The sequence below is a fragment of the Myxocyprinus asiaticus genome, chromosome 20, assembly GCF_019703515.2.
Source record: "Myxocyprinus asiaticus isolate MX2 ecotype Aquarium Trade chromosome 20, UBuf_Myxa_2, whole genome shotgun sequence".
Classification (NCBI taxonomy): Eukaryota; Metazoa; Chordata; class Actinopteri; order Cypriniformes; family Catostomidae; genus Myxocyprinus; species Myxocyprinus asiaticus.
Window position 1 is genome coordinate 13,676,496 of NC_059363.1, and position 23,712 is coordinate 13,700,207.

At 43.2% G+C, this 23,712-nt stretch overlaps 1 protein-coding gene across 1 annotated transcript in view; it reads right to left on the reverse strand.

Moving 5' to 3' along the window:
* Positions 1–23,712, reverse strand: part of LOC127411409 (VPS10 domain-containing receptor SorCS3-like) — a 109,149-nt gene that overhangs the window by 14,326 nt on the left and 71,111 nt on the right. Inside the window, exons 10-20 of the mRNA XM_051646946.1 lie at positions 23,157–23,303; positions 11,133–11,235; positions 10,234–10,310; positions 9,717–9,808; positions 4,741–4,848; positions 3,782–3,899; positions 3,110–3,243; positions 2,183–2,296; positions 1,727–1,898; positions 1,191–1,377; positions 772–905 (exon numbers count right to left, since the gene is read on the reverse strand). Coding sequence (XP_051502906.1) covers positions 772–905; positions 1,191–1,377; positions 1,727–1,898; positions 2,183–2,296; positions 3,110–3,243; positions 3,782–3,899; positions 4,741–4,848; positions 9,717–9,808; positions 10,234–10,310; positions 11,133–11,235; positions 23,157–23,303 — 1,386 coding nt within the window. The remainder of the gene's footprint in view (positions 1–771; positions 906–1,190; positions 1,378–1,726; positions 1,899–2,182; positions 2,297–3,109; positions 3,244–3,781; positions 3,900–4,740; positions 4,849–9,716; positions 9,809–10,233; positions 10,311–11,132; positions 11,236–23,156; positions 23,304–23,712) is intronic.

Here is a 23,712-nt window from a genome sequence, read left to right on the forward strand (position 1 = left end):
TGACATATTTTACTGAAATAATTCAAACAGGGCTTTCAATTACAAAACAAAGATTCTAAAGGAGTGAGTTTTTAAATGCTTAACAACGGCTCATATTAAGTCCCTGGAAAGTTTCCAGCAGAAAAATAAGTAATAGTTAGATGCATTATCTTTAAAAGCTACTCTGCCACTTTTTATGTGTTTCACCTCAGACATGTTAAGCTGAATGATCTCATAATGGCATTCAGAAGCATAATTCAGCGATATTGAGGCAGCATAAAATGATGATTGATATGCCAATAACTGTGTTTAAATCTACCATAATTCTGCATGAGATAAGAAGCCAGTATAATGATGTCAGAATGGATGTAATACAATGTCACTAATGATCTTGAGATGATTGTGGCTCCAGTAGTATGTATAATGTTATACAAATAACATATGCTATTGAACATATATATGTATAATTATTATACAAATTATTAAAACAATAAAAGCCAATTATTATTATTATTTTATTTTTTTGCACTGTCATTTTAGTAATGCAAATGATAAAATCTAAAACACCCAGTAAGAAACCTGTCTTGTGCCACCCTCACCATGAAACATGGCTTTGCTTTCAACTTATTTGACCCCAATCCATCCTAATAACAGGTTTTCCTAGATGACCCTGGCAAGCACAATATACTTGCCAGAGCCCTTGTTTGTTGGAGGTGAAAAACAATACTCAAAATGCTGCCTAACCAATATTGGCCTCTGGGCCTCATGTGTATAAATACTGAGTGTTTGAACCTCTGTGTTGTTATTGAACCACCAGTAGAAGGTAGCAGTCCTGGACTGACTGGGCCACAGCACTGCTGTCAGGTTGGCCTCTCTTCCTCTGATAACGACCACTGGTGCTGAGAGAAAAATACGCTCCACGGGACCTAAAACAACACATCAGATGTGATATCAGACACGATATAAAGTCAATAATGATCAAATTTAGCACTGTACACAACAGCAATTTCCTCTTCTACACATACTTCATCGATAACTAGTTCTAAAATAGAGTGTCTGGATGTGCAGTCAGTGGGACAGACATAATTTTGTATGACAGGGAAAAAAAACTACCTTGTACTGTATGCAATGTATTTTTACAGTGGCAGCAGTGCCTTTTTATAGAGAAGAGAAAATCTTAGAAATATAAATATACATGTCTGTGTACATACTAGTGATGTGAAGATAGACTGAGCTGCTGTCAAACCCCTGGCTATTCTGAGCACGTGCAGTGACCCTAAATATCCCAGCGACCCTGTACGTGTGGGTGATGGTATCACCAAGGCGACTGATGTTGGAGTATGACACAGAGATCCCGTCTCCAAAGTCCACATGGAGACTTGTAGGCAAGGAGTCACCCTATAAAAAAAACAGCAACAAAGAAACACAGGCAGATATACTAATTTTGCAGAGAGAGTGAGAGAGAGAACGTGTGTAAGAGAAATAAAGGTTGTACAAGGATAGTAAAACCTGAAATCACCTACATTGTGGGGACCAACCAACAGTCTCCATGAGGAAAACATAATAAAAATGTAAATAAAAAATAATAAAATGTCTTAATGAAAACGTAAACATGCAAAAAGTTTGTGTGAGAGTTAGGTTCAGGGGTAGGGTAGTGTTCGGGGATTGAAAATATAATAAGAAAATATAAATCGAATGTCCCCACCATTACAGGAAAATTCAAATGTTTTTGTATTTGTTAACTCACATTTTGTAGTGTTACTTTGAATGTTATGTTGGTTCCCAGTACAGCGGTGAGTTGTGAGTTGCTGGTGAACAGTTGTAAGCCAGTGGGAGCAATGGGCTTGCACTGTTGCATTCTGGGACTCAGTGTATCCTTCAGACCCTCTCTACAGTTATTCAATAACACCCTCCTGTACCTGCATAGACATATTCACACCGAGACACACACACACACACAAACATATTAAAGACCACACACTCTCATGTTGTCACTTACCACTGTCTGACACTCAAATAGTTTTGCAAAAATTAGCCAACTCTTACTTCACTTTAGGTGTTACAGTAAAAATATTTTGATCAAAAATATATGGCCAAGTACACATTATTTCTCAATGAATATTTTGTTTAATCCAGAAATACATGTGTATATTGGTTTACATGTACTTGTGTGTATCTTTGTGCAACTGACAGTGTGTATTACCCTGTGCTGTTGCGGTAGCGCTGACCATGGCTGCAGGTGTGTGCGGGTAAATTTACATCATACCAGAATGCAGGTGCACATTTGCCACTGGTCTGTCTCTCAAATCCATAATCACTGCAAAGTCATAGAAACAAAAATTATTCTGTTTGTTTGCTGGGATGCATTGCGTGGCGGCGGTGGAGGATGGGAGGACGTCTTCCGATGTCTTCCGTCTTGTGATGTATAAACTTTTGGCGATGCTCTGTTAACTCCTGCTGCAGGGGATCAGGGCTACACTCAGTAACACCAGCTCTTTAAGGCAAATCAGATCACTGCCACATTTATCATCCATTTAAATATTCATTACTTATTCATTTGGAGAAAATTTATCATTTGACATTATGCTAATGTTGCGTGCCTCTCATTCATACGTGTAATTTGCCTTAGAGCAGTCGACTCTAATGGAGCCTGTGTGTGGTACAAGGGAGATTTATGTCATTGTTATGATCAGCGCAAGAGTGTGTCTCTGTCTGTGTGCATCAGGGTGGGCTCATAAAGATGTCTTCATCAGTATAGCGATATGTTTATGACAAACTAGTGTAAAAATGTATCTTATACCTTGGCATCTCAGGAGCAGGCAAATTTAATGTATCGACTGCAATAATATCTTGTAGTGCACTCAAACACTATTGCGCAGGAGTTTCTGAGAAATCATTTTATGATAGGAAGAATCGTGATTTTTACATTTAAATGCTACTTAATTAATCTGTATAATTGCTAGGATCCCTGCGGCTTTTGTTCTCTGCATGCAACACTTGATGCTCTGCATGCAAGTCATTTGATCCACAAGAGTCACTGTCACTCATTTTCTCTATTGGAAAAGCAGTCGCTCCTTGTTTCTGTGTGTTTGTGTGTGTGCACATATGCATGTATGTGTGTGTGACTCACCACTCAAAGTCATAGAGGGTGCAGATGCAGGGCTCAGCTGAAATGACTCGAGAATACTTCCGACCTAGAGTACAGTGTGTGCCAGGCTTCCTCTTCATATACACCTGTCTTTCTCCCATCACACACACCTCACCCTGAAACACAAAACAAAAATATTCGCACATTCACAAATGCACACAACCACACACATATGCACATGATTTCCCCCCGAAGAGCTCATAGTTTGCCAATCCCTTTTAAATGGTCTGAATTAAATGCAGGTAATAGCCCTGTTACACTGACCGTTAAACTCCTTTTACATAAAGGAATAATTTACATTTTTGTGTGAACTATTTCTTTACATACAGTAAGAACAGCAACAATAGTTTGTAAGAATTTTGAAAAGCACATTTTGCTTCCTAGGAAAGCTCTTTTTTGCAAAAAGATTCACAAAAGATGCTGACTTTGTCACTTAGTAAAAACAACAAGTGAGAGTCAAGGCTGATGGACAACATGTCATCAATACAATGTGCTTAGGACTGTTTCAAAAATCCATTACGAGTCCATTAATTTTCATCCTGCCTGGACACATTTCCACAGAGGTGAAAATAATGTTAAATGTTGAGTAAGTGAATTCGTTCTTTACCGTTGAAACTGAAAAGTAAGGCATGCTGATAAATGTAAGGTGACAACCTTGTTATGCAGGTGCCATGTCTGAAAGTCTCCGTCAGTGCATTTCCGCCCAAACAAGGATCTGTAGTCAATCTTTATCAGCTGCCAGTCGGAGTGGTAACTAAAGTGCCCAAAGAATCTATAAGGACAGATATGCTTAGAGTAAAACAGGATCTATTACTTTTAAATTCTCTGCAGTTGTTAATTGACCAAAGTGATTTGCAAAGGAGAGTACTTAGACAAATGTGTTAAGAACTAATAAGAAAGAAGTGTCAGTATAACTGTGTGGGTGCTATCAGTAGAAGGGAAGTAACAAAGGGATGGTTCCACCAAATATGAAAATTGTCATAATTTATTGAACCTCACACTTCTTAAGTGGAATAAAAAAGACTACATTTTAAAGAATGTTGTAATCATCTGCATAATTAAATTAAAATCAAATCTAACTTATGCTCATTGAAAAATATCAAGACAAAATGATACACCATACACCACTTCTGCTTACATAACCCACTAGTCATTATTAGTTGTTGATTTCCACACAAAAGCAGTTGATAGTGACTCACTTTAAAGCTTAAAAAGCACCCAAAAGTAGTTAATGCAGATTGCAACATTCTTTATTCCTTTTTTGTTCTGCAAAAGAAAAGAAAGTCATATAGATCTAGAACAACAAGACATTGAATAACGAATAAAATTCATTTTTGGGTGAACTATCCCGTTAAGCTACCAGGTATGCAGAATCATAAACAGACATGCAGAGCATAGAGTAAGTTATTTTGAGTTATGCAGTGATCTGAACAGATAATAACGATGTCAGTGAGTGAAGGTTCATTACTGACACCTCCTGAACCAATCAGATTAGTGTGGCTGAGTAGATCAGGTGAAGACCTAAGGAGTGAGAGTGTGTGTGTGTGTGTGTGTGTGTGTGTGTGTGTGTGGTGTGTGTGTGTGTGTGTGTGTGTGTGTGTGAGCTTTCTTACGTAATGATGTAATTTTCAGTCTCTGGAGTCATCAAAACCCCGTCAACAAATAGGGGAGTAGATGAAAAGCTGAGTCTATCCCACTTTAGTCCTTCATCCAAACTTATCCTATACACACACACACACACACACACACGCACACACGCACACACGCACACAAATAATATTATTGGTGAAAAAACATAATTTTATTGGTGAAGTACAATAGGTTTATATTCTTATTCATTTACAATGCACATTTGACAAAGACATGCACAAACATAAAAGATGCAGCTATTCAGTCATCTGAGAATACTCTGTGGCTCTACAAGCAACACAAGTAATTTCGAAGTCACTGCATTAACATTTAATGTGGGCTACATCTGCATAATTAAATTAAATCAAATCTAATATATGTTCATTGAAAAATATCAAGACAAAATTATACACCATACACCACTTCTGCTTACATTACCCACTAGTCATTATCAGTCATGTAAATGGCATGTTATTGTGTCATTGAACATTCAGTCCATTTTGCATCTCTTTATTGTATGTTCTTTCATGGTTCATTGTGTTTGCTTTCAGGTCTCGTTTTTTCCTTCGTTCTTGTTAATCTTTTGTCTTTGTTCTTTAACCCTGCCCTGATTATGTCCAGGTAACTCTTGTGTTTATTCATTTATTCTCATATATTTATAGCTCTCATGTTTGCCCTGTTCTTTCACAAACATTACAAGTTTACCCTGACCTTTTTGGGTAGTTTAGGCCTTTGCAGACCGAAGGCGACACAATTATAAGAGGCGAATCCCAGACGAATGACCCTTGCACATAGAAAGCGACGTGAATGGCCGCCGTTCGCACATTCACACCTTTACAATAGGTGGTGCTAATCAACAAGCAATTTGACCCCAGTACGGTAGGTGGCACAAAAACACCTTTCAGCTGGTCTGCCCTCCGCCTATGACGGATGAGAAGAGGTACTTGACAAGCAGACTGAAAAACGAAAACAGCAGCAGTGATGAAGAGTGTGTTGTTGTTTTGCTCAACGAGAAAGAAAACATTTGAGACACTTTCACAAACTATTTAGGTTCACCTGCTGGACAAGTTGACTGGCAGTATTATCATGTTTACACAGTCTGAGGGGTGATTATAAAGAATCGATTGTAAAAATATTAACTGTTAAAATGTGTTATCATTTGGAACAATGCTTATTACATGCCACTGACAGCCATTCTCAATTTACTTGTAAGTACATTTGTTTAAAATCCAGTGGCGATATCTCAGGGCCAGCAAAGCCTTCTCTGCTGGCCTAACATGCCAAATAAATAAATATTTTTCATCCTTTCATTCTCAATCACCTTTTTGCCTATATATTTTTAATCACTTTCCACTCTTAATTAATCTACAAACAAATAGAGAAAAGTAAAACGTTTTCCAGTCAGAATTTATTCCTCGATGCTTACAAGCAAAGTGTGACAACTGTTTCACAAATCACATGCCTGAAGCAGTGCGTGAGTATGAGCTCCACCCCCTCAGGCCTTCAAAATTTCTTCAGAATCCCTCAGCAGTGCAAATGAATGGGCAACTGTAGTCAGATTGTCAGATTCATCAGCCAATTAGATTTATTTATTTGTTCTTGGTGGGTGTGATCTTTAGGATATGTCTCGGTCAAGGCCTTCTAGCTGGCCTTGAGTGATGCAATCATGCTTTAAGTGGTGTAATTTGAAAGCGAAGAGCATGAGATCATCATCACTGCTGTTATCGCCATTGAGAAAGAGATCTTTATGGATTTAAAAACCCGAGATATTCTGCATGACCGTGTGATTGCTTAATTTATTAAACAAGAAAGGAGGGCTGATTTTCACTTCAAGTAAATTGGTAAGTGCTTTTTGCATTGTTATAGCAACATCAGGAGTTTTCTAAGTGTAAATTAGGCTGCTTGGGGATTCAATGTCGGATCAAGTTTTGAAAAGTAGTGCTGCGTTCCATTAAACTCGGAAAGTCGGATTTTACAACATCCTACTAGGAAAAGTGCAGTGGAATGCATCTTTAAGTCAGAATTACAACTTGTAGGCTTGTGCAGAAATTCTCAACTCTGATTTTGCCGAGATGCAGGTGCATGATGTCACACAAACATGTGGACACTCAGGGAGATATACAAAGTAAGTGATAAACATTCACTTTTTTAAGTAATATTAATAAATGAGTTCGTTTCCACATTACATGATATTAAAGCTTGTTTAACAAATGCCTGCAGAAACAGGTGTATAAAACATTATAATCTCTTTTGATAATCGTACACTTGAAGCACAAATGCTAGCGCTGCAGCATTGTTTATCAGTTGGGTTGCTAGGAGACATCTCTAATGAGAGTCAAACCCCTGCTAAGCTAACGGGAGTGTTGCAGTTCCGAATATCGGGGAATATCGGGGAATGGAATGCATTTATGGTCGGAGATATCAAGTAGGAATATCCCACATTCAACTTGATGGAATGCAGCATAACCGTGTACCCTGACGAAACGAAATTTATTGCAAGCAACATTTAAATCGCAAATATTATTAGATAGATTTTTCCAGGTATTATAGACCTCCTTGGTAGATTCATATGAAACATTATGATTTTTGACGTTCATTTCACAAAACAGTCATGCTGCAGTTAAAATTAGGCTTGCTTGAGCATTAAGTGTCATTTTAAGTTCTGGCTTTTGTGCGTGGACGTGTTTTTAAAATGTCAGTTGTTATTATTAGTTGAATGCCACGTAATGTATGATAGGCATAGTGTCTTATTCATTGTGAAACTGTGTATTCTTAATGGCATGAATCGCACTGAAGGCCTAGACTTAAAATGCAAGGCCCGCGGCTGTTAAAATCACTGCGTAATGCACACATACAGTATAGTGACTGTTGTAACAGATGTTGTCAGTTGGAACTATACTGAATGTATCTTATTGCATGTATATCTACATTTGCTCAAAACATGTTACTAATTAAACATGATGGCATTTAAACTCTCAAAGAGTCTATGAATATAATGCAAGCAACACAAATAAGATCTCATCCGACAAAACCCATCTTCAGTCTGACCCATTATTAGATACTTTAAGATGTTAATGACTATTAACAATTGCACAGAAATAAAAATTTTGTGGAGACAAGACCAAGTTTTTGGTATACAAAGGCATTTTGATACAAAGTGCATTGCAAGTCACAGCATTGTTACTAATATTTGCCAAAGAAAAACACTTAAGATCTGTAAAGTTGTTTATTAAAAAAGGTGATACAAAGGAAAACATACCGCAATATATGTTATATTAGAGATATAAGAGAACTCATGTTAGATTAAATGAAAATGCAAAATATGTTGAATACATTATGAAGACAATCCACGTAAGATCATAGAGTTTTTTTTAAAGGGGATGCAAGGCAGTGATGCAACTTATTGTTTTTCTCACAGAAGTAACAGTCTCTCCTCAGAATTTTTATCTTCAGAAAGGAAAGTCATCTTTGTTTTCTGGTTTAGTTGGTGCAGATATGGGTCAAAATCACCAGGGTTGATGGTTGAACACACTCACACAGATCTGACTCCTGTTCCAACATCAACAACCCACAGGAGGATATGAATTATCTTCTGCAGTCTAATTGATCCTGACAATGTTTCAGCGCTTAACACATCAAAGCCCCGTATGTGACGTGGCTGGAAAAATATGTGGATGGAAACCCACAGATCGCACCTCTGCTTCAAACCTTAACCCCCTAACATGAGCTTAAAAGCCCTGGAAAAAAACTACCACCTGAACTACAAAGCCATGACAGACAATTTCCGCTGAAAGGATTCCAAATGTTTGATACGATAAGACCTACTGCCTGCTGTTTATATCTGCCAGTTACCATCTCAAAAAGTTTAAATGTATGAAAACGACATTGTTTCAATGTAAAATATCTAAAAAGTTAGAAATGAACCACGATAAACTTAAAAAAAAAAAAGAGTGTTAATGCATGTGATTAATTGAAAATGTATAACACGTAATTTTTTTTTCTTTATTGTGATTAAGGCATGTACAGATTTGACATTAGATCCTGACATTTTATTTAGCTTTGTGTCAGTTCTGAACACTGGTTAGAGGGTGGAAGATGTGTCCAGCGGGGACATAACACTCGTATACACACTACAAACAATCACACAACAGTGAGTCCATGCCGGAGAAAGGACCTCTTATAAAACAAATGCTGATGGGACTTGTGACAAAAGTTAAGTTCTTTGGGTCTTTGTAAGTCAGCATTTTACCACATAAACATGTCAATTCTTACAAGCCTGCTCCACAGCTTGTTCTCCCGTGGAGGGTCTGTTGACGCTCTGCTCAAATTTAACATAATTTCACCTTTGTACCCATTGCAGCAGAGCTTCTGAAGCATCAGCTAATGATTACCAGACAATTCAGATGAATTATATTTCCATCGGCAGTGCCAGCATTAAAATTAGAACAAGACGTGCTTTTCATATGGAGTTCAATGTGGTGCTTGCTGCCCTGAAATAAATCATGTGCCTTCCATATCCATAGTGAAAAGACATTAAATTCTGAGGAGGATGAGGGTTTAAGAGATTTAATGCACATTGCAATGAATAGTAGTTCTATCAATCAGTCAACTTCCCACTTAGACTTTGGTAAATGTTTAATGTCACTTGAATTGGTGCTATTTTAGTGAGTTTCTGTCTTTATACTGTGGAGTTTGTAAAATGTTAATAAAGTATTATTGTTACATATTGTTTTGTTCTATTGTGTTGTTCTTTCCAAAGAAGGAAATAAATGCATTTTGCTAGGAAATAAGTATATATAGAGTCAAATTCCAGCACTTTTAAAATCTGAGATTAATCGTGATTAACTATGAAAAAATCATGAGATTAATCGTGAGGAAAAATTGTAATCTACTGACAGTACAAATTTATTTGTGTGACAGTGAGAGAGTGTGTTTATGCTTGTGATTTTGTGTCTCTTACCATAAATGGCGAGTCGGTACTGCTGATTGTGTAACAGCTAATAAAGCCCCTCCGTGGTCCAAAAACCACACACTGTGCTCTTCTTCAAAAATCTAAAGAGAGTGTTTACAGAGTCATATATCTCCAAGACACTTCAGCAAGCAGTCTATTTGTGTTTCTCACATTACTGTTATCTTCAATTAGAGTTATGATTAAGGCAAATAAGATTTTGTATTCATTTCCCTATATACTGTAATAATTTCTGAAATGTCATTCTATGCTATTAGCATCACCACATGGAATTACAAAAATAATTAATGTTTTTAACAAACACTCCTTCTGTCCAGCCATTGGTTGAGCCAATGTCACAGCTACAGTGTTTACACTTTTTATGGAAATCAACCGACAAATAGCTTATTTACAGTTTTCTCTGTATATTAAGCTGTGATATGTGAAAGTATTTTGACATCGAATCAAATCACACACTTCAGGTTTAAGGCTACATTACAAATAATCTCTGAGCAGGTGAATGGTTTACCTGTCTCCAGGTGTTGCCAGCATCAGAGGAAATGAACATTCCTGTATTAGAAAAAGAGAGCTCAGGCCCAATGTTACCTGAGAGGAAAAAAACAAAAACAAATGAATTATTATTAACTATATGCAGGAGGAGATTTCATTCAATTGCAGTAGATTTAAAGTGAATAGAACAGAACAGCTACACATACAGGCAGCACACAATTTAAACAGAAAACAGAAAAAGGTCCTTGGAATTATGGGCATTTGGGTGTTTGCACATACAAGCAGACACACACACACAAACACACATCCATTAACTTGAGTCTATTATCTGTGATCTATAATTGATCATTCAGGTGCGCATTGTCTGGTAGTGTTGATGTGAGATGGGCCTGAGTTCTCACATAACCCTTGCCCACCATAACGACTGATGAGGAACATGTGGTAAAGCCACTCTCAGTAACAAAAAACATGTTTTTCAAATTTCGTATTTATACACTCTGAGCATGTGAAAGTGGTTGCGGAACAGCTGTCGGACATGACAGGCAATTATGAATCTGGAAGGCACCGGTCATATTTTCTTTGTGCTCTGCATGGCTAACTTTCTGAGCATGCATCTATCTAAGCTCATGCAGGAAGCCATTTGTGTTTGAGTTCTGAAGAAAACTTTGTAATGAGTCTGACAAGCAAAAGAACAGAGTGAAATGAGTTTTTGTTCTAACCATGCCAACCAGAACTGTGCAGCCAAAAAAAGAGGGATGCAACAAGCCATGATGTGACCACTCAAAATTTGTATGCATTTAAAGAATGCACATTTAAACCCATTCTTCACCCTAATTCATCAAAAACTCCTGAGGGACCATACTTGTGAAGGCACAAGCATAAAAAACAATAAAGGAACTGGCACAGTTACACACACACCTGTGGCCACTATAATCCCTGGAGCGGACTGTTTGGTGGAGATAGTGTCAGGTATGTAGGGGTTTTCAGACATCTGCAGGTGAAGGTGCAAGGAGCATGATGGCTGAAAATCGGAACATTAAATTGTATTAAATTTTGTGACAATACATTTACATTTATCTACATAATCTCACCTGATTTGACAGACTGTAGCATCAGCCTTCAAAAGCAGTGCAAATTAATCTGTTTCGGATTCTCTGCAGCTTCTGTCCGTATTTTAGTACTATTTATAATTAGCGTGACCCAGTTCTTTTGGAAACTCGCAAAATCAAATCTTGATTTTAGAGTCCATTTATGTGATTTAAGGGTATTGTAATTTAGAGTAAGGGCTAAAGATGAATTTTCCTACCCACAATGTCCATCATAAATCAGTACAGTCAAAACTACAAATCAACCACATTCACGACTAATTGTTATGCAACATCTAGCAGCTTCAAAATAAACAAACCATTGTTCTCACTAGGTGGCTGTGCGTACATGCCTCTAAATTCTTGTACCAGCTGTTGTTTAAAGTTTGGAAATAGGTCCCAATCCCAAATACCCAAAGCATGAGGATTGGAAAAAAAATGTTGTTTCACCTACTCTTTCTAATGGATGACAACACATGTGAAAAAATCTGAGCCCACTGTTTGTCTGTGCAGCAGAAAAAAAGCAATTCAGATTTACAGAGATCTACTGATAAATGAACTTCAGTTGTTCACTTTATGTCTTAATTGAAATCTTCCAGAACAGTGTAAAACATCAGTGAATGTCATTATAAGGATTCAGAGAAGGTAGTGTGTCTTAATCAAACCATCAGAGAGCACTGAATTCAGAGCTATTGTTTGGTGGTTCACCCTCATCTCACTGTGAAACAAAAGCGGTTCCTCTCTGCAAGGTACCACTGTGAAAGCGCTTCAAACAAGAAATGTGTGTCAATGCTGTAATGTTTTCATAATTAAAGTGGCCGTGGTGCAGTAAAAAGATCATCACTAGCTCTGTTAGGAGTGTTTGATGGAGTGGGTGCGAATCTAAGTAGGTGTGGCTGCAGTATAGTGGTGTTACTGGGTCTAATGGGCATGTCTGATGCAGAAGATGTGGCTGCAGTGTAATGGGTGTGACTGTTTATGATGGGTGTCTGATACAGTGAGTGTGTTTAAGTGGGTGGGTGTGTGTGGGTGTTTAAAAGTGGGTGTGTCAGTAGGAGTGTCAAGCTGTAGTAGAGGTTCTAGAGGGTGTGCAACTGTAACAGGATCAAAATCATTATTGTGTTACAATGTTTTCTCAGCATTTTTCTCAGCAATGAACATTGTGTTTTAAAGGTGCTGTAAACTTCCACCAGACTTAGCATGTCTTTCCAAAAAAGACACGCACATAACCATATTAACCAACATCTTATGGAGTTTTGTGTTCCTTGCCACAGTCGCCTTCGGCTTGCTCACTGGGGTTTTAAATTAAATTATAATTTAATTACTTATTTTTAAACACAATTCACAATCGTATTTTATCAAATTACACAGTGATGACTCTAAGACATTATAGATATTACAGTTTCATTTTCTGTTAACGTATGATCTTCTGTAAAGCTGCTTTGAAACGATGTGTGTTGTGAAAGGCGCTATACAAATAAAAATGACTTGACATACACTCAGACACACTTAAAGACCCCTGTTATCAAAGATGGAGAAGGAGAGCATTTTAATGTCACAGGAAAGAAAATAAATATGCAAATTGATGTCTGCAAACCTAAACAGTTCCCTATCTGTCACTCACTCAACGTTGGTGTCGATGTAGTGACACTAGGGGTCACTCTTGGGAGCCCGAGACACCTCTGGTCTTTGATAAAAGGCCAATGAAAATTGGCGAGTGGTATTTGCATGCCACTCCCCCGAACATACGAGTATAAAAGGAGCTGGTATGCAACCACTCATTCAGATTTTCTCTTCGGAGCCGAACGGTCATGCTCACTGAGCTGAATACTACTGTTCATTCACCTCTGCTGGATCTGACGGCGCATTTCAGCGGCTTCTCCCTCCTCTGCACTGGTGCACTGCAGAGAATGCCCCTGGGTGCTTCGGCAGAAAAACTAGAGAGTATATTTTCTGAAAGAGCATTTTTCCCCTCTAAAAGTGTATATATTTCTCTAAAAGACCGCACACACGGAACGTCTTTTTAAAGACGCGTCTTTTTAAAGATGCTTTTTCGATTGTGTGTTATTCCTGGTTGTGCTCGTTATCTCTTGCCTTCTAACGGTCACGATCACTGTCTTTCGTGTCTGGGCACTGCTCACACGGAGACAGCGTTCGTGGATGGTCATGTTCTCATTGCGAGAATATGTCCATGGCAACGTTGCGGTCGCGGGTCGCCTTTGTAAGAAAGCGAGCCACCCCAGAGGCTCCCGCCTCGGTCCTTTTACCCACGGGTTTGAGGCCAGCGCGGCTAGCACTGGGGGCGATTTGGGGACCCCAATGGGACCGCCTCCGCCGGGTATCCCCCCGCGGACCTCCCATTCTCCAGCACGCCCGTCTGCCCCGATTGGGCTTCCGGGTGAGTCCGCCGGCTCGTCTCACGGCGAGTTCGACCTCTTATTCGGAGCCCACGAAAGTGATGAGCTCTCGAGCGCAGCATCGGAGAGCGGGCTCATCCAGTTGGAAGCCTCAGCTGGGCTCCTCCCTTTGGGGTCGATCGCCCAGTCACAGGCTGACGCGGAGATGACGACATGCTTTCCCGGGCAGCTGCAAGCGTCGGTTAGAGTGGATTCACCGCTCTTCCCTGAACCCTCGCGGCTTGATGATTGGTTTCTGGGTTCACGGCACCGCTCAAAGCAGCCATGCCCCAAGCAGGAAGTGCATGAGGAGCTGACGAAGTCGTGGGAGGCACCTTTCACTGCCCGGTCCCGACTCCGCAGTTCCCCTGCTCTCACTACCCTCGATGGTGGGGTGGCCAAGGGCTATACAGCAATTCCCCCGGTGGATAAGGCGCTCGCGGTGCACCTATGCCCGCAGAGCGCCGCCACCTGGCGTGGACGCCCTAAGCTCCCGTCCAAGCCCTGTAGGCTCACGTCGTCCCTGACGGCTAAAGCCTACAGTGCTGCTGGACAAGCCGCCTCTGCCCTGCACGCCATGGCTCCCCTGCAGGTCCACCAAGCCAAGGTGCTGAAAGAACTGCACGAGGGTAGTTCCGCCCCAGATTTGATGCAGGAACTGCGCTCGGTGACCGACCTCAACTTCCGGGCGACGAAGGTCACGGTGCGGTCTCTCGGGTGGACGATGGCCATACTAGTGGCCCAGGAGAGCCACCTTTGGCTCAACCTGGTCGAGATGGGCGAGGCCGACAAGACACGGTTCCCTGCTGCCCCCAATTCCCAGGTGGGCTTATTCGACGACACCGTCGAGGACTTTGCCCAGCAGTTCTCGACGGTGAAGCAGCAGACGGAGGCAATCCGGCACATCCTGCCCTGGCGTGGCTCAAGATCCCGCACCCCATCTGTTCGTTGCCAAGGGCATCCCCCTGCGGTGACTGCACCGGCTCTGCCGCAGCCCGCCCCTTCGGCCTGGCCCCGGCGTGGAGCCCACCGCAGGAAGCCGACGCCACCCGTCTCACAGCCGGTGCCGAAGAACCCATGGAGGTCCTCGAAGCGCCCCTGAGACGGGCAACCCAGGGACGAGGGAACCCACTCACTTGGAGCTAGTAGGAAGACCACTCCATCCCCCGGTGGAGGGCCGGGTGGAAAATCTTTTGTTGCCTTTTTGTTTGATTTCGCTGCACGCCCAAGTGGCTGTGGTACCCAACATTTCAGCAAAAGAGCGGCTTCCTTCCTCCCTGGGTCACATACCCGGTGCGTACAGTCGTCACCACGACTACCGTCCACGGGCTTTTTCTTGCAGGATTGGCGCTCCAGCGGTGCCCTTTCCGTGCCTGAGTGCCCAGCTGTGGCACACAGCTGCCCCCGATGTGGCAGCCTCCACGGGTTATGGGGATAGGCCTCTTCCTCCCCCATCCCAGACTGTTCCGGGGCTGGTCACAAGGAGCCAGGTAAGTGCTTCGATGTCCCTAGACTCAGCACGGCCACGATGTGCTGTGGCACCTCGCGCTCCGCCCCGCCACGAGGCCCCACCTTCCGGTACGTCAGACAACGTTGTCCCCTTGGTCCCCCTTACGCGGAATTTGGACATGTGGCTCGCGCTTTCCAATCCATCGCGGAGGCTGATCCGGACCGTCTGACTCGGCTACGTGATTCAGTTAACCAGGCGCCCGCCCAGGTTCAGCGATATTCACTTCACCTTGGTCAAGGGCGAAAACGCCGCCACCCTGCGCGCGGAGATTGCTACCCTCCTACGGAAGGACGCGATAGAACCTGTCCCTCCAGCCGAGATGAAGAAAGGGTTTTACAGCCCCTACTTCATTGTACCGAAAAAAGGCGGTGGGTTGTGGCCAATCTTGTACCTGCGAGTACTGAACCGGGCTTTACACAGACTCCTGTTCAAGATGCTGACGCAAAGACGCATTCTGGCAAGCGTCCGGCATCAAGATTGGTTCGTGGCGGTAGACCTGAAGGATGTGTACTTCCACGTCTCGATCCTTCCTCGACACAGACCCTTCCTGCGGTTCGCGTTCGAGGGTCAGGCGTATCAGTACAAAGTCCTCCCTTTCAGCCCGTCCCTGTCTCCTCGCATCTTTACGAAGATCGCAGAGGCTGCCCTTGCCCCGCTAAGGGAGGTGGGCATTTGCATTCTCAACTATCTCGAAGACTGGCTAATCCTAGCTCACTCTCGAGACGTGTTGTGCGCACACAGGGACCTGGTGCTCTCACACCTCAGCCGACTAGGGCTTCGGGTCAACTGGGAAAAGAGCAAGCTCCTCCCGGTTCAGAGCATCACTTTTCTCAGTTTGGAATTGGACTCAGTCTCCTTGACAGCGTGCCTTACGAACGAGCGCGCCCAGTCGGTGCTGGCCTGTTTGAAGGTGTTCAAACAGGGAACAGCAGTTCCACTGAAACTTTTTCAGAAGCTCCTGGGGCATATGGCGTCCTCGGCGGTGGCCACCCCGCTCAGGTTGATGCATATGAGGCCGCTTCAGCACTGGCTCCAGACTCGAGTCCCGAGACAGGCATGGCGCCTCGGGACACACCGCGTGGCCATTACGTCAGTCTGTCACTGTCTTTTCAGCCCTTGGACCGACCTCTCGTTTCTACGAGCAGGTGTTCCTCTAGAACTGGTCTCCAGGCGCATCGTGGTCATGACAGACACCTCCAAAACGGACCGGGGTGCTGTTTGCAATGGGCACGCAGCCGCTGACCTCTGGACGGGCCCGCGACTGCATTGGCACATCAACTGCCTCGAGTTATTGGCAATTCTGCTCGCCCTGCGGAGGTTCCGGCCGTTGATCCAGGGCAAGCACGTGTTAGTTCGGACGGACAGCACGGCAGCGGTAGCATTTGTCAACCGCCAAGGCGGTCTGCGCTCTCGTTGTATGTCACAACTCGCCCGCCGTCTCCTCCTCCGGAGTCAGCAGCACTTCAAGTCGCTGCGAGCCACTATAGCGGACGCGCTGTCACGGCAGATTTCCCTCAGGGGAGAGTGGAGACTCCACCCTCAGGTGGTCCAGCCGATTTGGAGTCGATTCGGACGGGCACAGGTGGACCTGTTCGCCTCCCAAGAATCCTCCCACTGCCCGCTCTGGTACGCCCTCACCGAGGCTCCCCTCGGCATAGATGCGCTGGCACACAGCTGGCCCCCTGGCCTATGCAAATATGCGTTTCCCCCAGTGAGCCTGCTTGCACAGACCCTGTGCAAGGTCAGGGAGGACGAGGAGCAGGTTGTCCTGGTAGCACCCTACTGGCCCACCCAGATGTGGTTCTCGGACCTCATGCTCCTCGCGACAGCTCCCCCCTGGCGAATTCCCCTGAGGATGGACCTTCTTTCTCAGGGCGCCCAGACCTCTGGAATCTCCATGTCTGGTCCCTGGATGGGACGTGGAAGACCTAAGCGGTATACCACCTGCAGTGGTAGACACAATCACTCAGGCTAGGGCCCCCTCTACGAGGCGCCTGTGTGCCTTTAAGTGGCGTCTATTCACTAAGTGGTGTTCTTCCTGATGTGAAGACCCTGAGAGATGCGCAGTCGGATCAGTGCTTTCCTTCCTGCAGGAGAGGTTGGAAGGGAGGCTGTCCCCTTCAACCTTGAAGGTGTACGTTGCTGCCATAGCAGCACACCACGACGCAGTCAACGGTAAGTCCTTAGGGAAGCACAACCTGATCATCAGGTTCCTAAGAGGTGCCAGGAGGCTGAATTTCTCCAGACTGCGCCTCGTTCCCTCATGGGATCTCTCCGTAGTTCTTCAGGGTCTACAGAGAGCCCCCTTTGAGCCTTTGCAGTCAGCCGAGCTTAAGGCACTCTCCTTGAAGACTGCCCTCCTGACTGCGCTCACTTCCATCAAGAGGGTAGGTGACCTGCAAGCGTTCTTTGTCAGCGAAACGTGCCTGGAGTTCGGTCCGGGTTACTCTCACGTGATCCTGAGACCCCGACCGGGCTATGTGCCCAAGGTTCCCACCACCCCTTTTAGGGACCAGGTGGTGAACCTGCAAGTGCTGCCCCAGGAAGAGGCAGACCCAGCCCTGTCGTTGCTGTGTCCGGTGCGCACTTTACGCATCTATTTGGATCGCACACAGAGCTTTAGAATCTCTGAGCAGCTCTTTGTCTGCTTTGGTGCACAGCGGAAAGGAAGCGCTGTCTCCAAGCAGAGGATCGCCCACTGGCTCGTTGATGCCATAACTATGGCATATTTCGCCCCAGAACATGTAGGGCTACGAGCCCATTCTACCTGAGGTGTAGCGGCTTCCTGGGCCCTGGCCAGAGGTGCCTCTCTAACAGACATTTGCAGAGCAGCGGGCTGGGCAACACCCAACACCTTTGCAAGGTTCTACAACCTCCGGGTGGAACTGGTTTCGTCCCAGGTAGTGGCACGCAACACAAGCGGATAAGCCCGGGATAGCCGGCTGGGTGTATCGCTTGCACATAGCACCTTCCACCTCCCTTGGAGCTGAAGACGTGCGCCGTTAATTCCCAGTAGTGTTCACAAACTTTGTTCCCTGGTTGACTTCCTCCGAGCCCTGTGACAGTCGAGTTTTCGGAGAGACTCGCTGCTGGCCCAGTACACGCGCTAACTAAGAGCACTGTTCTGGGATAGGTGCTCCGCATGTGGCGGTTCCCTGTAAGGCTAACCCCATGCGATATATATCTTCTGCTAGTTCGTTTCCCTGCTGGCAAACTGCGTCTTCCTTGGGCAGAACCCCTCTGCGCCAGTCTCCATGTTTGTAGTAACTTCTCCCCCATTGGGCAGGATCTACCTTGAAGGCTCTCCACATGGTTGGAAAGACCATGTGATGTATTCTTCCACTTAAATATCCCCCCTTCTCTTTGGGCGAGGTGTGGTCTCCGCTGTGTCTTCCCCTTGGGAGGGACACCCCCCGACCAGACCTGGTGGCCCGGTCGGATAATCCCCCTTCTTTTTTAGGGAGTGGAAAAAAAAGAAGGAGAAAAGAGGCCACGACTGGGTTAAGCCTGTCTCTATCTTTTGGGTAGTCGACTTGTCCCCAAAAAGGGCCATTCGACACTCATAACTATGTTGGGGGAGGTTACGTGTCGACCTGGTGTGCTGGCTATGAGGCACACAGCAGTCTGCCCACCACACACCACCAGTTCATGTAACACAGTTCAGCCAGTTGTGGCGTTTCGTATAGGGACCCCTAGTGTCACTACATCGACACAACGTCGAGTGAGTGACAGATAGGGAACGTCATGGTTACTGGTGTAACCTCCGTTCCCTGATGGAGGGAATGAGACGTTGTGTCCCTCCTGCCACAACGCTGAACTACCCGCTGAAATGGCCGGACCTTATATCGGCTCCTCAGCATAAAACCTGAATGAGTGGTTGCATACCAGCTCCTTTTATACCCGTATGTCCGGGGGAGTGGCATGCAAATACCACTCGGCAATTTTCATTGGCCTTTTATCAAAGACCAGAGGTGTCTCGGGCTCCCAAGAGTGACCCCTAGTGTCACTACATTGACACAACATCTCGTTCCCTCCATCAGGGAACGGAGGTTATACCAGTAACCATGACGTTTCATCTAATATGCCATTTTGAAAATGTCATCGAATTATCTGGAAAACGGCACGCTGTTAAATAAAATGACCACGGAAGAGGACTATAGGACTATTTTTCCCTTAGAAATCCTATATTCACTGTGCATTATCACATAACGAATCAATGGGTGCATCCAAAAGCTGGAAAATGTTGCTTTCAGAGGCTGTATACAGAGAGACAGCAGACAGCACACTGGAGGTTAAGTCATTCACTGAAGGGAGCAAGGGAGCATCCTATAGCTTTCCTATGCAGCTAAGTGCATTCACTCCAAACATCCGGCCAAAAGTTCAGTTTCACGCTGCAGATGATGTTTGGACCACTCAACATGGTTGGCAGACATGGGACAATGGTGTAATCAGTACATGGATTTCGAATTTGTGATGCTAAACTTTATTTTAACATGATTGGCGGTGATTGGATGATGCTGGCCATTCCTTTGAATCAGAATTAATTATGCTAATTTCTAATTGGTAAAATGCTTCAGCACTGGCTACCACTTGTTTGTTTGACTGTGCAAAGAGAAAACTTTGAGATTTTGTTGCCAAAGTAGAAAAATACATTGTAACATCAAAGTCAAATCAAGTAATTTTTATTTGTATAGTTTTTTATTTGTGCCTTTCCCAATGCACATTGATCCAAAGCAGCTTTACAGAAAATCAGCTGTAATATCTGTAATGTTTCAAAAACATGAATAACCAACACTCCTGGAAACACAGGGTTGGGAAGAATACTCTAAGAAATTATTCTGTGCTGAATACGAAATACTCTTTATTAAATGTAGTCAGTAATGTATTCCGAATACATTACACAAAAAGTAACATATTCAGAATACTTTTACAATACTTTTAGAATACATATTTAAAAAGGCAAGGCATAGTTGGAAGAATTACGTGTGATATGTCATTATTATCTTATCTGAAGCTAGCTAGTTTTTTAAATTAGATGAGGAGTTGGACACAAATGTTTTTCTTTATTGAAGGCAGAAGGCAGTTAGTGGTCAACTACAATATTTTAATATTTTAACTACATTGTAATCTTCTTAACCCATTATTTGATAGAACTGATAAAGAATACATTTTGCCACAAAAATTTATAAGGAATGCAAATAAACCATATTTATTTTCAAAATGCTAACTGGATGCCACCTGCAGAAATAAACAAAATAGTAAGGTCATGTGACACAAATTTAGTATATTAATGATTTTAACTAGGCATGTTTCCATATTTAGGCCTATTTATTAAGTTTATAAATTTGTATTACTTTTGTTACAGACAGTTTATTTTTTGGATTCTTTTGATTCTTTTACTCATCTTACTCATCATATTTTTTTTATTGCTGTTGTTGTTGTTGTTTTTTTGTGAATCACTTCGTATGATATGTTTTTAGTGAGATATAAATATGAATATGCCTGTATGTTACAATATGTGTCACCCTGAACTAGCCACCCATACATCTATAAGCCACAAATTTTACAGGAGTTATTTACACAGGGTTTTCTGTTGTAGTTTGGACTCTGATCTACTTCAAGTCCTTTTCCCTCTTTCAGTCTTTGCAGTACTTTCTCCCATATTTTACCTATTCATATTATTTTCATTAATAACTGCTATTTCTAAACAGTTCTTAATTCTGCAAGTTTCTGATGTGGACGTGACTCACCGAATGCTTTGGGAGCTGTCCATCTTTACTCCATCTTTAAATAGAAGCCACATCTGCAGCTGCATAAATTTAATTACACAGCAACAATCGTAGAGAACAATGAATCATGTGCTCAAATGTTATATTTGTTGAAAAAACGCTGCTGACAGTATTGATACTGGTGCACAGCTGACAGCACGCTGATTGTTAAGACAATGGTGAGCCTTGCAGTTGCCAGATATTCAATTCGGGGATCATTAAACATGGATAAGATGTTGTATTTTCATTCTTTAGGGTCTACAATCAAGCCTTTTGATGACGTGGTCCATTTTTAAAGTATCCCAAAACTGCAACCCACGATTCTATGATTTTAACCCATGATTGTGTTTTAAAATTAGCCAATTTGTAGTGAAATCGCGAACCAGGCAACACTTCTCACACGCTTCTGCTGCTCTAAAGGAAGAGAGAGTGAGTGTGTAGCGTGCACTTGTGCACTGTTTAGAAAAACAATTTCTTACTTGATTGAAAATAAGTTTTTTCTTTCACATCTGCCCTATTTTGAGTTCATTATGAAGTATTCTAAAAGTATTCTTAAAAACTGTATAAAGTAACTGTATTCTGAATACAGTTGCTTGAAAACGTAACAGGGGCTGAATACAGTTACTTCATTTTTGTATTCTGAATACATAACGCTGTTACATGAATTCCGTTACAGTCTAACACTGTAGAAACATAATAAAGAATTTGATAAAAAAAAACAAATTATAATCTTAATTTCTACAGTTTGGTATTATTTACAATTTCACAACTTAGTCCCGCTGTCCCCATATGAGGACATAAATTGACAAAAGAAAATACAAAATATTGTGGTGAGCAGGGCAGCATCTGGGCAGAGCGAGGCCGGGAAGATAAGTGGTGAATTACTTTCGCCTGTGTGCGACACCGGGCACGCGTTCCAGCAAAGGGCGGCGGAAGTACTTAAGGAGAAGAGATAGCGGCAGACGGGAGAGAGAGATGCGTGAAGGCCTTATTGTGTGTGACTGAAAAGTGCAACAATAAATGTCTATGTGTTTTGTCAAGCCAGCCCCAGCTTCCTCCTTTCCATAATTGTTACACTGGTGCTGAAACCCAGGAAGGATGTGCCATCCAAGAAGTCCTTGCCTCTGACTGGGGGTCGCAATGCCAAGGGAGTGTTCGATCCGGTGGCGCTGGAGCCCCGTGTCAACTGGCAACCGGAAGGAATGGCTAAGGGGTCCAATGCCATCACCTGGCGTTGCGGACAGAAGCAGGACAGTGGGCCGAGGACAACTCGACAGCGTATCTGGTTCCGGCGAGCTCCTCTCTCTCCCCCCTCTCTGCTTTCTCTCTCCCTTTTGTTATTCCAGTCCCCCCTCTTCTCTTTCTCCTCTCTTTTGTCCTGTTCCCCCTCCCAGGCACGCGGAAAAGAGGCCACGACTGGGTTAGCCTTTCTCTATCTTTTGGGTAGTCGACTTGTCCCCAAAGGGCCGTTCGACACTCATAACTATGTTGGGGGAGGTTACGTGTCGACCTGGTGTGCTGGCTATGAGGCACACAGTAGTCTGCCCACCACACACCGCCAGTTCACGTAACACAGTTCAGCCAATTGTGGCATTTCGTATAGGGACCCCTAGTGTCACTACATCGACACAACGTCGAGTGAGCGACAGATAGGGAACGTCATGGTTACTTGTGTAACCTCCGTTCCCTGATGGAGGGAACGAGACTTTGTGTCCCTCCTGCCACAACGCTGAACTACCCGCTAAAATGGCCGAACCTTATATCGGCTCCTCAGCATAAAACCTGAATGAGTGGTTGCATACCAGCTCCTTTTATACCCGTATGTCCGGGGGAGCGGCATGCAAATACCACTCGCCAATTTTCATTGGCCTTTTATCAAAGACCAGAGGTGTCTTGAGCTCCCAAGAGTGACCCCTAGTGTCACTACATCGACTTGTTCCCTCCATCAGGGAACGGAGGTTACACAAGTAACCATGACATTTTACTGGAGTTCAGTGATGTTCAGGTATTTCAAATGCTTTATTTTTGGTGTTTTTTTTTTAAATTTCTTTTATATGCTATTTTTTTTAAGACTATGGATATATAAGAATTTAGTAGGGAATGTATACACTACCATCCTTGGACATTATTCCAAACTTTTGGCCACCAGTGTATCTGAATAGGCTTAGTCTAGTGGGTCTCACCAGGTTGCAACTGATGTCATGTCCTGTTACGTCTTTTGCTGGAGGCTGCAGTAAGCTCCATGTCTGGCCTTTGTTGTAGGTGATGTAAGTTTTCATTTGCGTGTCTTCTTTCTTATTGGCTATGATCAGCCCACTAACACCCAACACCTTCACAAAGCAAGACAGAAAATAATGAATCTGAAATCAAATACTTAAAGGGTTAGTTCACTCAAAAATGAAAATGTTCTCATGATTTACTTACCTTTATGTCATTCCAGTTGTGTATGACTTTCCTTCTTCAGCAGAGCTGAAATGAAAAATTTTATAAGCCCATTTCAGCTCTGTTTATCCATACAATACAAGTAAATGGGTGCCATCAGGCTGATGGCTGTTTGATGCTCCAAAAGGCATATTTAGGCATATTTAGCATACGAGTAATCCACATGACACCAGTTGATCAGTTAATGTCTTCTGAAGCAAATCAATAGTTTTGTGCTTCTGGCCAGCGCTGGATTGCTGTTTGAAATGACCAAACTCTCACGTGACGCTCGCTTCTCTGTTGTAAACAAAGCGTGTG